Here is a 14,364-nt window from a genome sequence, read left to right on the forward strand (position 1 = left end):
CATATACTTCCACCAAAGAACAAAACAGGCCTCTTGTGAAACCAGATATAAAGTCACTAGATCCGGCCTTCCATTTTTATCTGCGTAAATTTGCACACACTTGTAAAAACCTGTCCCCTGAACATTTTTATTTTCATCAAGATCCCAAGTGTTCTCGGGAAATGCAAGTATTCCTGGATCCACCTCCTGATCCAGATCCATGCCAAAGTTTTGTGGTAATTCGTCAGCAGTTTCTGATTAAACAAACAAAGGGGGGAAAACTTTACCTCATACCATACCTTGGTAAATGTTTTTTACCGACTAAAAAAACGATTTAGTTGGTAGCACATAAATTAATTAAGTTTGCTCTCAGTAAAGTTAACAATTAATAGGCCTACTATCCCAATTAATATTAATTTTATTTGAATAAGTTTAATTAATTTGTGTGTAGCAAGTATTTGTAATATTTGATATACGAAAACATTCACCTAGTTGATCTTAAGATGAAAATGCAGTAATTCCCCAGTATGAATTCAAAAGTTGAGCGTTCAAAGTTCAACAGACGATCATGTGGCTCAAACCTTTGTTTCCCTTCCTGCTGAGCTCTTTTTTTCTGCGTCTGTTTATTCAGTGGAAAAAGAGGTTTGCCAATGAAGTTAGTAAACAAGGATGCGGGGTGACTGACACATGTTTCCAATGATTGGGAGCACACAGTTCATCATTACTTTCTCATTCTGTCCTCACACACAGCAGAGGCAACATGAGGCTGCAGGTCGTCCTGCTCGTTCTGCTCGCTCACCCCTTTGCTGCTGAAGGTAAGTACAACATTTTTGATTTCTGATTTATAGTTAACAAAGTACTTCTAGTTACAAACACTTTTTTTAATTAAGAGCAACATTCCTATGACCTTTATTAGCCAAAGAATGAAGTTCATTACTTCAGAAGAACAGTACGGAAGATGCAGTATAAAAAACACAGCAAGTAGGAAAAAGTTTTCTTCTACTTTCATCTTGTCTTAAGAGTCGTGTATGGATCGCTGTGAGAATGGTTTCGACTCTGAGAGGAAGTGTCAGTGTGACTCGATGTGCAAGTATTACAGGAGCTGCTGCTCTGACTTCGAGGTGACCTGTAGGATGATGAGTAAGAAACCTCTCTGCTTTGTTTGTTCAAAATGCATTACATTAAAGTATTACAAAAAAAAGTCATTAGTCAGAACCTTGCAACAAACGATGGTCAGTGATGTCATTTTCCTCCTCCCTTCAGCTCGTGGAGACACGTTTTCGTCTCCGGAGGATGCTGATGATGATGAGGTCTTGGAAGGCACTACTTCTTCCCCCGGACGCTCAACACAGTCTTTTACCACAGCTGGTCATCAGCTGAAGCCCACGCGTGCGCCCATATCTGACTTCAGACCCCAGTGGCCTCCAGAATCCACACTAGACATGACCAAACCACCACGACTGATGGACACCATATTTCAGAGAGTCCCTGTCAGACAGCAGACACCCGCCTCAAACACTGTCCTCCCTAAACAGAAGGTCTCCTTAACAACGGAACCCCCTAAGATTGATACAACAACTCAGATGACCACTGTACCCATCACTACGCGCACCACTGCAGCCCCCGACCCAGACGCTGAGGTCTGCAGTGGGAGGCCTTTTGACTCTTTCATGCAGCTTAAAAATGGCTCCATCTTTGCCTTCAGAGGTGAGTGACTGGCAATGTAACCCTCTCATACTCAAATGCAGTAATCTGATATTTGAAGAGCAAACCTGCCTTTTAATGTAGGATTCTTAACCATGTGTGTTTTCTAGGGGACTACTTTTTTGAGCTGAACCAGCAGTCAGTTGTGCCTGGTTATCCAAAGCTCATTAAGGACGTGTGGGGCATCGACGGGCCAATCGATGCTGCTTTCACCCGCATCAACTGTCAAGGGAAGACCTACTTCTTCAAGGTGGGGACACAGAAAATTCTCTTTCCACTTTTCATCAGTGTATCAGACTACCAAATATTTATGTTTTAATGCATGAAAACCCTAAACAGGGTAACAAGTACTGGAGGTTTGACAGTGGTGTACTGGACGATGACTATCCTCGAGATATCAGCGTGGGCTTTGACAAAATTCCCGATCACGTGGACGCAGCGTTTTCCCTCCCTGCCTCTGGTCATCACGGACGAGAGAGAGTCTATTTTTTCAAAGGTACGGCCACAAATCCCACAATTTGGTGGATGAACACATGATACTGTTGAAAATCAAACATAACATACATGTAAAAAGTGCTCAAAGATTTTCATATGGTCTCTTGTTGGTTTCTCCAGCGGATCAGTATTACATGTATGAGTTCTTGCACCAGCCGTCTCACGGGGAGTGTATCACCATGTCTGAGAGTTCTCCGTCCATGCTGTTCAGACGCTACACTGACATTTACTCCAACGTCTATGAAAGTTTCTTCAGCGAACTCTTCTCTGACTGTGAGTAGTGATGTTGTGAATCCCTTGTGTACGTCTGGATTTGAGGCTAGTGTCATGTTCACAGCTTTCTGTTTTTCCAACTTTCTGTAGTGCCTCAGCATCATAGCAATCACCACTTTATTGACAAAGACTGGAAGGGCCTCAAGTCTCCGGTGGACGCTGCCATGGCAGGAAGGATCTATGTGACTCCCTTGACGTCGTCACGCCGCGACGGCTATGGCCAGGACCGGCAGTGGGATCAGCAGTATAGTCAACAGTGGGATCAGCAGTACAGACAACAGTGGGATCAGCAGTACAGACAACAGTGGGATCAGCAGAACAGACGACAGTGGGGTCGCGGGAGGCAAAGCCGTTCACCCGGCTGGGGCTCCATGGCTGAGCAGGGCATGAACATGGGACAGGACTTGGCTGCCAAGGGGATGGAAATGGGTCTGAAGTTGGCAGAGAGAAGGATGGAAATGGAGGAGCGGCTTGGACGAGGCAGGGACAGAGGGTGGGAACAGGAGGGGGACCGATACCCGCAGAACAACAGACGCAATTCCGACTCGAGAAATGAGAGGGGGCACTTGGAGAGACCGAGGACAATTCCCATTCAGAGCGTCTTCTTCTTTAAAGGAGGTAAGTCCGAAAAGAGGAAATGACCATTACAGAGAAATTACATTTAGGAATAATCAGACAGAACAGTTCAACAAACTATTTATTCACTTAACCTTAAAACCAATTACCACGGCCTTAAGTGAATGCCAGTCAATCTCTGAGAAAAACAATTAGGCCTTCTGCTAATGATTTGTTCCATTATTGATTGGTTAACAAACTGCTTAGTCCTTGAAATTTCTGAATGTCAGATAATCGAGTGCCCAACAGTTCGCCTGGTTGAATTGGTACCCCATGTTCAGAGGCTTGAGTTGCCCCGCAGCAGCCACAAGTCCAGTTCTGACCCCCAGTTGCATGTCTTCCCTGTTCTTAACACCTTCAAACACTCTGTCCTGTCATATAAAGACTTAAAGCCCCAAAATGTCAGAAAACCCATCAAGTGTCCAAAACCTAGATATTAAATGTATCAGTGCTATAAAAACTGAGAGAACCAATTAAACGACACATATGAGCACCTTTACTATTTTTACCTTCTGTTAAAAAAGACTGTTTTCATCTCTGTCCTATTGTTAGTTTGTTTGTTTTGATCAAGATTACGCAAAACTACTCCACGGATTACCACGAAACCCGGTGGAAGGATGGGATACTGGTCAGAGAGGAACCCATAAAATGTTGGGGCAGTTTCAAGAATTTCTGTTGCACTTTTTCCAACTGTGCGATATACTGTAGGGCATTTTCAACTGTTTTGTTGATTTGTCAGAGAATAATTATTGGATCTTGATGAAAAAAATCATGCATGTTTAATGGGCTGATATTTGAGTTTTTGCATGGGGTTCCATTAGGGGACCATTGGGCCTTGGCAGAGCGTCTGAGTGCCATTCTAATTGTTTAATAAATTACTTTTGTTTATACAAACAGGATATGATAAGCTGTCCACAACATGTCCCATGAGTATTTGCCGCTGGCTTGCAATTAAAGCCTCATGGGATCTGTAATCAAATCATATCGTAATCTTACTTTATTTGTTGAATGAGGATATTAATTTGGTCAGAGGTGCATGGAAACCATGCATGGAAAGATACCAAAGCAAAATGTTTATGTTGTCATAACATCACCCTCCCTCCATAACAACAAAACTAAAATGCTTCTTTCTGAGGCTCACACAGTCCCCCGTGCAGAAAGTTCTGTAGCTTTAACCAAAAATAGTAAGTAAAAGGTGAATTAATGTACGTATGGTTAAATGTGGTCAAAAAGTAACCACTGTGTTATCTCTGTGTACGTTCATAGTGCAAGGTTGATCGAAACAATAGAAGGTTCCCATGTAACCCCAAGAACATTTATTCAGTTTTGTTCAATTAGAACCACAGACGACAGCTGACAGACTAGGCAGGACCTCAGTAAATTTAATAAAAAGTTCATCCAGAAACTTTCCCCGGCTCTGTCTCACCACACCAAAGTAATTATAACTGGTTTCACATGCTGTGTATTAGTCCACCTGACAAAGAAACAGATGCTTGAAATCACTCTACACTGGTTTAACTCTTGAAACCAGTTATAGCTCCAGACAGAATGACTGATTGTCTTGTTTTGTGTGCTTTCTATAGATAAATACTACAGAGTGGACCTCAGCACCAAGAGAGTTGACCCCGCTGTTCCTCCATATCCCAGATCCATCGCCCAGTACTGGCTCGGCTGCTCAAAAACCAGTAGATCAGAGAAGTAGCTGTTTCAAATGTCTATAATATTGATACATTTGTGTACAGCAGGATCCAGATGAGCGGTGTTCACTGTGATGTCTGTGTCAGTGTGTTCAGTGTTACAAATAACTAGCTGCTCATTAACTTTAGAAAATATTGATCTTTGAAAGTCCACATGCTCCTTGTTGTGGCCAAAGGTCAGCAGGTGGGTTTTCTGTACGCTGCAGGTCATCAGTTCATTAGAACTTCATCAACACAACCGCTCTGATATAAGAAAAACAATGTTTATATGTAACAGTTAAAAGGTTTAATGTTTTATACATTTACAGCTTTTCATTTAAGTCTCCAGTGTGGTAACAATTGAGGAGATCGTAACACTGCCTCCAGTCAAAGACTCACAAAGAATCACAAAGATGTTTTCTAAATCATGTATCTACAGAAAGAAATTAATTATTTTATTCTTCGGTTATTAATTGTAAACATATATACAGTGACATATAATAAAACAATAAGGGCAGGCCAGGAAGGGTCATATAATTTGAGTAAAAGAAAAGTGATTATGTTTTCACACAGCAGAAATGTGACATCACATCAGAGGTCAGAGTGCAGTGACAGGTGGGCTCATGCTCGAGGACACAAAAACAGTTTTACAATTCCAGTTTTATCACATTACTGATTAGTGCAACAGAGCAAAATTGAACACTATAATGTATAAACAGAATGAAGCAGGTAAATGTAACTGTTTTTGTCTACTGCACATTCTGTGTACGGAGTCACGTTTGTTCTTATTTGTGTTTCAATAAAACATCAGCAAATCTCATTCATTGTGTTCACTTCCATATAACTGCATAGATTTCTCCACAGCTTATTTTTGGGTCCTTTCTTTGAGATGGCTGGGGCTCAGTACGTAAAGCAGGTCATCTACTAACCAGTGTTGTGCAAGTTCCCAACTCTCATGAACTAGTTCAAAGTTCAGTTCATACAAGTAAACATGAATAGTTCACGTTCATAGTTCACCATTTAAATTCTGAACTAGTTCATAGTTCAGTTCTTTTCATAGTTTTAAGGTGGAAAGTGAGAATGAAAGACTAAACTTGTTAAAGAAAACCTTATCCATCACTACCCCTTGCCTTTACTGTCGGAATCTAAAACCTCCTTCTGTAGGGCTCCCTGTGTGAACAGTCAGGCGGCGGCTCGCACAGAATTTGTGCTTCCTCCTCAGGTGTGTCCCTGACGTACACGCTGCGGTGATAGACTGCGGTTAGAGTCAAAGATTAATCAAAAAAAGATTAAATTATCAGGTGCACAATTCAGAAAGCACCGCAAAGTAGGGGAGGAGAAGAAAGAACAATATAGGTAAGAATCACCCCGATTGTGGACACCGTTTATTTGTGTCGACATTATAAACATTATTGTTTTTTATAGCTTACAAATTTGTCTGCCTGTGTTCGCATCTGTTCGTTCATGCACAACACTGCTACTAACCAGAAGATTAATGGTTTCATCCCTGGCTCCTCCGATCTGCATGCTTGAATGTCATCGGGCAACACACTGAATCCTACATTACCCTTTAATTGTAATGCAGTAATGTAATGTGTTATCTAAGTACTTAGCCATGTGTGATAGAAAAACTGTTGTCTATTGAAGCATGTGAATATGACTTTTGATATGAAAAACTCTCTATAAATAAAACCCATTTGTTCTCATCATTCTGTTACAATCCAGACAGTTGACATTCTCTACTCTCTAGGTTAAATGTTTTACAGTACTTGTTTTTACACACTTAACAAAACACTGGTGCAACAAAAGCAAAAAAATCCATATTAAAATAGAGGTGATAAATGCAACAAGTGGTTATCTTGAAATTATCCAAATACCACACCTGTTACTCTTACGTATTTGTGTTCTACCCTAACTATATATTTGGTAATGTTCATTCTATATTCTCTATGCATGAATATCCTGATGTAAGCTGCACTTTTACATAACTGCTAAACAGGATTACACCATAATTCAAAAATCCATGGTCTGCTACCCGAAATCTACAGTAGTAAAAATAAATATGCATCTGTTGGAATCATACCTGCTGATGACATGGTTCATCAGAGGTCACAAGTTGTTAATCATGACATTTTCATAGCAGGGTTCATCATTCACACTGCCCACCGCTCCTTCGTTGGTGATGACCACTGTGAGACTCGCAGCGTCTCCTGCCGGCCCCACAGTAAAGTAGTTGCTCTCAGTCTTTCCTGAACTGGAATCCTCATCCTCAGCCCTTAGACCTGGGTCAGATGCAGCCAGCTCTGGCACGCTCCTCAAAATGGACAACGGTCGTTTGGGGGTGCCATTTTCTGATTGTGAAACTTCACTAAGGGCCACTGTGTCAGAGGAGTTGTGGGAAGCATGCTTCCGCCTGATAGGTTTACAAATGGCGACCTCCCCTCCAGACGGCCCTCCCTCCTCCCACACACTCGCCCGAACTCCAAGCTTCCGTCTGGGTGGTTTGGTGATCCCCTCACCTCCCTTCGATTTGGACTTGCCAGACTCCTGCTCTTTTTGTCTCTGAAGGCTGCCAAGTCTTCGCAGCATGGCCTGAACAGGGCCATCAGAGCTCGTATCTGAGACGGGTCGCCCTGCTTTACCCACTGTCACGTACACTGTGGTGACTTTATTTAAAACCACGGCCGGAGCATCACAGCCAGATGTTTGCGGCAGGCTCCCTTTATGTGCAGCTGGGTTCGACATAGTCCGTCTTCTTCCCGCTGAGCTTTGGACCTGCGAGGTGGCTCGGGATGAGGTTCTGTCTACTTCCTGGTTCCCTGCCTCACAGCCTGACTCCTGGTTGTCTGTAGCCTGCTCATCCACTTCCTCCTCTTCCTTTTCCTCGCCCTCTGCTGCATCCTCGTCCCCAGGTCTTGCAGCACCTCCCTGGCTTTGAAGGGCCGAGAGCATCAAAACTCCCCAGGTGGATTTGGGTTTGTTGCGAAGGAGAGCGCCAGGGTCCTGAGCGGAGCCTCGGCGCTCTTTGGGGCTGAAGCGGGTGCCCTCTGCGAAAGAGACAGACGGCCGCTTGTACTTGGCGATGCTAGAGGTGCGAGGGATGTTGAAGGGTGAGGTGATGTCCTCGCTGCTGAAGCCCGATGGGTCCAGGAACATGTTACACTTTGAGCTCATCTCCTGGAACTCGCCGCCTGCCAAGGCTGGGATGTCTGTCAAAGTGACATCCAGAACGATGGAAATAAATGGGAAGTAAATTAGATGTCAGTCCTTTTCGCCACAAAAGATAAAGTTTGGTGAAAAGTATCCCTTCCTCCTACCTTCTCTTGGAGGGACACAGTAGAGAGCTTCACCCTCCTCCTCATCACTGTCGAAGGACGACCCATCAGTCACCCAGCCAGAGGACGGAGGCTCAATGAAGCTGTGGTTGAAGGTCAGCTCTGGGTCATGGTGAGATACTGTGTGTGTGGCATGAAAATAGATTAAATAATATAGAAGGTAATGTAGTCAAATCCAGACAGGGCTTATCTAAGTACTATGTGTCTCACCTCTTTGTGTTAGCCTTCACTGCCCATGCACACTCTTCATGATAATAAGAGGTTAATGGTGATTTGTAACATGGTCTGTCCTGTGCTATGGGGTTATGGATTCTGTATATGTACAGCTTTGAATGAAGGTGTATTACTTACCGGTGACACGAGGCAGACCTGAGGACCAGTTAGAGATACATGGCAGAGCAGCACTAATGTTTGCCAGGACGCTGTAGACGTGATATTTCATCCGAACATACAAACCTCCGTCAGCCACAGCCGCCCTAAGAGAAAGGTTTATTAAGTGAGAGTCTCACACTACAGCAAAGTGCCACATCAAAATGTGTGTTGATTGTAATAATACAGTAACAATGCATTTTTACACATATTACACATATGTTACACAAAATACAAAGCTTGCTAATCTGCTGTCGCCGAACACCTGTATAGTAAACCTGCTTCCTTTGTTATTTGTATGTGCTACTCAAGTAGAATAGGCAGAGCCTGGAAGGGAGGATTCTGTATAGAAATCTGTGACGGAATTATTTTTAAAGTGAGTGAGGTACAGACCTGTCTTTGCTGTCAACAGGGCCTCCTCCACAACACAAACAGCAGCAGAGCACAGCTAACAGCAGCAGAAGCAAAGGGACCAACACTCCTGCAAGTACAGCACTCCTGCCACCTGACGCACACACACACACACACAAAATATGACACATGGATGGATGGATAGACAGATGTTAAAATGGATGGATGGATGGATGGATGGTTGGATGGATGGACGTACTATTGGGGCAGACTCCAGTGACTGGGTGGCAGTGGACCTCCTCACCACAGTCACACACAGAGGAGCAGTTGAGGCCGAACTGCACAGCAGAGCAGCTGCTGTTACAGCTGGAAACAACAGAGAATCACATCATTACATGTAATCACCACAGCAATCAAACCAAAAACCCTGCAAACGCAACTCGCTAAAAATACTGTGATGACTCTTAAACACTGTGACCTCATAGAGAGAAATATTAAAGGAACCACTGCAGAAGGTTCTGTGTGTTTTAACCTAGTAACGTCAAATGGTATACTCCTAACAATAACATTACTGCCAACTACTATGTTTAAATAACTTAGATTATACCACTGGTTGGTTTGAAAATTCCCCTCGTTCAGGTTTGAGAATACAACAAGTATTTCACATTTGTTTACAGTCTCTCCTTTGGGTTTGAGTTTATGCTTCTAACTGTATTACCATGAGACAGTACCCTACATTAAGCTGCCATACAAATGGAATTTAAATGGTTTATGGGTTAAGTCAAGTATGTATCACTGAGGGTTAAACTGTCTAGACTAGACCAACTAAAAAGACGACTACAGAAATCTGGAGTTGAGAGATAAATTGAAGTTTGAAACCTTATTTTTTGTAACATCTGTATGTGTAGAAAAATCTTCACGTTGTGCTTTAAAGTTGATTATCCTGCTGGAAAGTTAGCTTAACTTTTGGTCTTAAGTTTAAGTTTGCCTGGTGCTTTCCCCCCCCCCCCCCCCCCCCTCCCTTATGTAACTAAAGTAAATATCTGAGCTGTTGGAGGAACAAAACTTAAAGTCAGTTAACTTTGTGTGTGTGTGTGTGTGTGTGTGTGTGCGGCGTCTGTGTGTTTGGGCATGTTGGAAGTGACACCATAACCCTGTCCCAAACGAACACAAACACTTGTGTAACTCTCACCTCTCTCCCTGAAAGCCTGGCTGACAGACACATCTTCCTGTCACGTGACTGCAGTTACCATGGAAGCAAGGGCTGCACGGGAAGCGGCAGGCTTCTCCGAACATCCTGTCAGGACAGGCCTCCTCACACCTGGGCAACAGAGAACAGTCACCAAAGACACTTACAATAAACTGACTCACCTTTTGTAGATATTGTTCCACACGTTGAGGACACTGCATTCATTGTCCCACACTCTCATTTCATTGTCATAGTCCATAAAAGGTACACACACTTTCTACTGGCTGCGTTTGAAATGTGAAGATGCATGCAAAGACATAAATAATACATACAAAATCAAACAAGAATCGTGGCCTTGTTTTTTTCATATACAAAAGTACAATAAATACATAAGATGGAAAAGTTCCTTCTCTTCACAATCCACCTCACAGGAAGTTATTTGCATTGACATTATCAAGTTAAAAGTTCCATAGGGAGATAATCAAAACCATCAATCACATGTGATCAATAAATAGAAAGGCAGTTATGAGGAGCTAGAGGTTGGATAGTTTTTACTATTTAATAAAAACTACATAATAACTATAACCGCAAACACTTTCATTAATAATTAGTACCAAATCACATCAGCCTTTCTTGGAAATAGCCAAGTAGTTTGTATTTGGGGAATTATTCCAAAGGTTTCCAGGAAATAAGTTGAAAAATACTGGAACTTTACCTGCAGTGTAACCTACACACAGTCTGGTCACACATGCTCAGATATGCTTTAAACCTATATGTGCACACCTGGGTCCTGTCCATCCGGGGTCACAGCTCCAACATTCCCCTGTCTTTGGGTCACATGGTTCGTTGTTCCTGCAATGTGGACACTTCTCCTGGCAGCCGTCACCGTAAAAAGCAGACGGGCACGGGCGGTCGCACTGTGTACCGTTCCAGCCGGGTTCACAGGCGGAGCAGGCCCCGTCAGTGGCAGAGCAGAGCTGGTTGTCTTTACAGTAACCACAGCTGAGGACAGACCAGACCGAGTCTATCAGTATGTCCCTTAAGCTCAAGATAATAGAAACACACATAATCTAACTTTTACACCTACCTCATTTTACACCCACTGCCATACTTTCCAGATTCACAGGGCTGGTTACAGTAGCCACCCTGGTACCCCGGGTGACACAGGCACTGCCCGTTACCAGGGTCACAGCTGCTGTGTGTGAGGTCACAGTTACATCGCCGGTCACAGCTGGGTCCCCACCAGCCTGCCTCACACTCACACACACCAGTCCTCTTATTACACAGCGACAGGTAGCAGTTGCAGGTGACGGGGCATTTGAGCCCCCAGTGACCTCTCAGGCACTCGCAGCGACCTGTGAGCTGGTCGCATCCGGGGCCCACAGAGCCGTTGCTGACGCACTGGCACGGTTTGGAGCAGGTCGGCGTCCACCAGCCTTGGTCGCAGGTGCAGTTCCCGTAGCTGGGGTGGCAGTGGCCATGGCGGGTGCACTTGCAGGCATACTGGCACAGCGGACCCCAGCGATTGGGGTTGCAGGTGCACTCACCTGTGACAGGGTTACATCGGCCGTGTGGGTGGCACCGACAGACCTGGCGACAGTCTGACGCCCAGAACTCAGGAGGACAGCCTGATAACAAACAAACAAAAACAAAAGCAGCATACAATTAATAATAAAATACTAGTAAATACTGTTAACACACACTCATACTGTAAATACTCACTAGAAATGTACATACACACTAATACTGGGAATGTATGCTTGAACTATAAATACACTAAAACTGCAGATACTTACTAAAACTGTGTAAGCACTGTATGAATAGGGGGATCTAACTAAGTACATTTACATTATTACATTTTCAGTGCTTAAGGATGATTTTCCCTCTAAACCTCACAATTGGTTTCTCTTTTAATGATGTATGGTACAGGTGTTATAATCATATTTTTATTTTCATTTAAGTATTGATTCAGCTCAAAACACTGCTTCCTGCCTGTATGCATAGTATTAAAATAGCTCTAGCTCGAACTAATACAAAGGTAAAAATGTATTTAACAATGCATCATTCAGGGGTTGAATAAATACATTTACCTTTGAAACATTAAGTACATCAAGCTGATAATACCTTTGTACTTTTCAAAGGGAAGGATTTTCAATTTACTTCTACTTGTAATTGAGTATTTTTTCATTTTTTTTATTTTTTATTTCACTCAAGATAAAGATCTGAACACTTTTTTCTGGATACCTATAAGAAATTACCAATATTAGTATAAAACCACTGGACCATCAACAGCAATGTCTTTTTTACACAATTAAACTTAAACCTATAGTGCAGTTTAATAAAATAACGTTTTAAACACATTATACTCATTATTCAAATGATGTGGAACATCTTCTGCTGTTTAATGTAACTCACGTGTTTTGCAGTGAGCTCCGTAGTAGCCAGGTGGGCAGCGACACACTCCAGGATACACACAGATCTCATCCTTTAGACAGGCCTGCTCACCCTCACACACAGCTACACACACACACACACACACACACACACACACACACACACACACACACACACACACACACACACACACACACACACACACGCACACACACACACACACACACAAACACACACATTTATTTATAGAGCAAGGAAAATAAAGCCAAAATAGAGGCTGTGAAATTATTATTTCTCCAGACTGCTTTCCATCAGAACAGTTAAAACTCACGTATAGTGCACTCGTTTCCCTCTTGACGCCATCCAGTGCAACAAACAAGGGAGGAGGGGTCTCTTGAAATATAGGAAATAACTGAATCAGTCTGACAAATATGATACTGTATTGGAAAAATTCTTTAAGTATGTTTAAACCAATGTTGTAGTTGAAAAGTAAGTTTTATGACCTATATCTATACATACATATACAGCCTGTCCAAATACTTTATGACCTGAACTGTTATATGGTCTGAACTGTGTAGGACCTGAAATCTGTAAGACCCTTTTTATCTCTTATGTACTCTCCAAAGAACTGAATGTATGTCTACTCTTGTATGTCTACAAAAACATATAGATTTGTTGTCTGTGTTTAGACTCCTCTCTCAACCTGCGCCTACAGAACCAGTCTGAACTGGTTCTGAGAGATGGCCTTAGTCCTCCTAAGATCCTTGCATTTGACTGTCCTGCATCTTCACTTTGAGATCCTTGTGACTCTATTTGTTGATCCTTTCTGCAGAAAGCCCCTATTAAATACACAAAGACAAATCTGGGGTTTCCAGCCACTTGTGTTTCCAGATTTCCATCACAATAGACAAAAGAAAACCCTGTAATAAAACAAGGGTCAAAGTCGAACACATCCTAGAGTAAGAAAAACGTTGACGGCAGTAAAATGTGTGACAGGAACAGCACTTATGTTCCCGTTTCTAGGGATGTCAACCTATTTTGGTCACAAGCTACTGTAAGCGACAGGTTCCTGATGTCAACACTAAACTAAAAAGTAAAGAGTCTACAGGTGTGAGTGAAGGTGAAGTTTGACTGCACCTGATACTGCGGCAGACGTTCTTCCCAGTAGGGTCCAGTGTGTGTGAGGATGACGACCAGCAGCAGAGCAGAACACTCAGAGCTGAGAGGACAAACTTCATCTCCACGCCAGACCGCAACCAGAAACTGGAGCCGAATATCTTCCTCGTCTGAAAGTCCAGTCTGTTCAGAATTTCTGTCTTTCCTCTCAGTTTGTTCTCCTTCCAGTCAGGGCACAATAAGAGGCAGCTGTATCTCTCTGTCCCCCCACACCCTTCCCTCCTTCCCTTGCTCCCTCTCTTTCTCTCCTGTGAGTCGTCTTGCGGCTCCAGTGCAACCAGAGAGGTCGAAGCCCCCAGGTTTCCTCTTCCCATTTCCTGGGGAAGTCAGAGCCACTTCCTTCTATTCAGCCAGACTCAGAGCTTTTTAAAGATGGTTGAACACTAACACACAAAACACGCCCTACACAGACACACACACACACACCCCTGATTTTTCCCCAGAATCTGATGTCTACAGTCTTCTTGGAGATGATGAAGAAAGTCTCAGTGCTCCTTAAAAGTCATGAAAGTACAAAGATGGTCACATGATCAAACTGGAATGACACTCAATAGCGTTCATACCTCCGTCAAGACCTAACCATGAAACCACATTTAAAGTCACCAATTTGGATCTGTACCAAATCACACACACTCATAATTATCAGTTTCCTAAACATTTCAGATTTTTTTTTTAATCAAGATCCATTCACTATTTAATGGGAAATCAAGGAATATGTTGAAAAACGCCCTGTCTCTCAATGTTAAAGAAAGTAAATCTGAATCCGTCCCCTTGATTCAGATTCACTCCACGATTTGATGGATTCCTT

The 14,364-nt window shown here is 42.9% G+C and overlaps 2 protein-coding genes across 2 annotated transcripts; one reads left to right on the plus strand and one right to left on the minus strand.

Annotated features, from left to right (window-relative positions):
- The first annotated feature begins 633 nt into the window (after positions 1-633).
- On the plus strand, positions 634-5,562 carry vtna (vitronectin a). Its single transcript, XM_053422030.1, has 8 exons — positions 634-794; positions 1,000-1,119; positions 1,243-1,686; positions 1,794-1,933; positions 2,023-2,179; positions 2,299-2,451; positions 2,542-3,069; positions 4,650-5,562. The coding sequence occupies exons 1-8, from the start codon at positions 740-742 to the stop codon at positions 4,766-4,768; spliced, it is 1,716 nt and encodes a 571-aa protein (XP_053278005.1). The 5' UTR covers positions 634-739; the 3' UTR covers positions 4,769-5,562.
- A 795-nt stretch (positions 5,563-6,357) lies between these two features.
- Positions 6,358-14,124, minus strand: scarf1 (scavenger receptor class F, member 1). The gene is made up of 11 exons (XM_053423646.1): positions 13,518-14,124; positions 12,712-12,773; positions 12,402-12,503; positions 11,074-11,614; positions 10,770-10,988; positions 9,990-10,118; positions 9,057-9,163; positions 8,840-8,951; positions 8,429-8,553; positions 8,060-8,197; positions 6,358-7,951 (listed from the first exon to the last, which is right to left on the minus strand). Exons 1-11 carry the CDS (start codon positions 13,868-13,870, stop codon positions 6,852-6,854), a joined length of 2,988 nt encoding a protein of 995 aa, XP_053279621.1. The 5' UTR covers positions 13,871-14,124; the 3' UTR covers positions 6,358-6,851.
- Positions 14,125-14,364: the final 240 nt, after the last annotated feature.

Source organism: Pleuronectes platessa, chromosome 5 (assembly GCF_947347685.1).
Source record: "Pleuronectes platessa chromosome 5, fPlePla1.1, whole genome shotgun sequence".
Taxonomy (NCBI): domain Eukaryota; kingdom Metazoa; phylum Chordata; class Actinopteri; order Pleuronectiformes; family Pleuronectidae; genus Pleuronectes; species Pleuronectes platessa.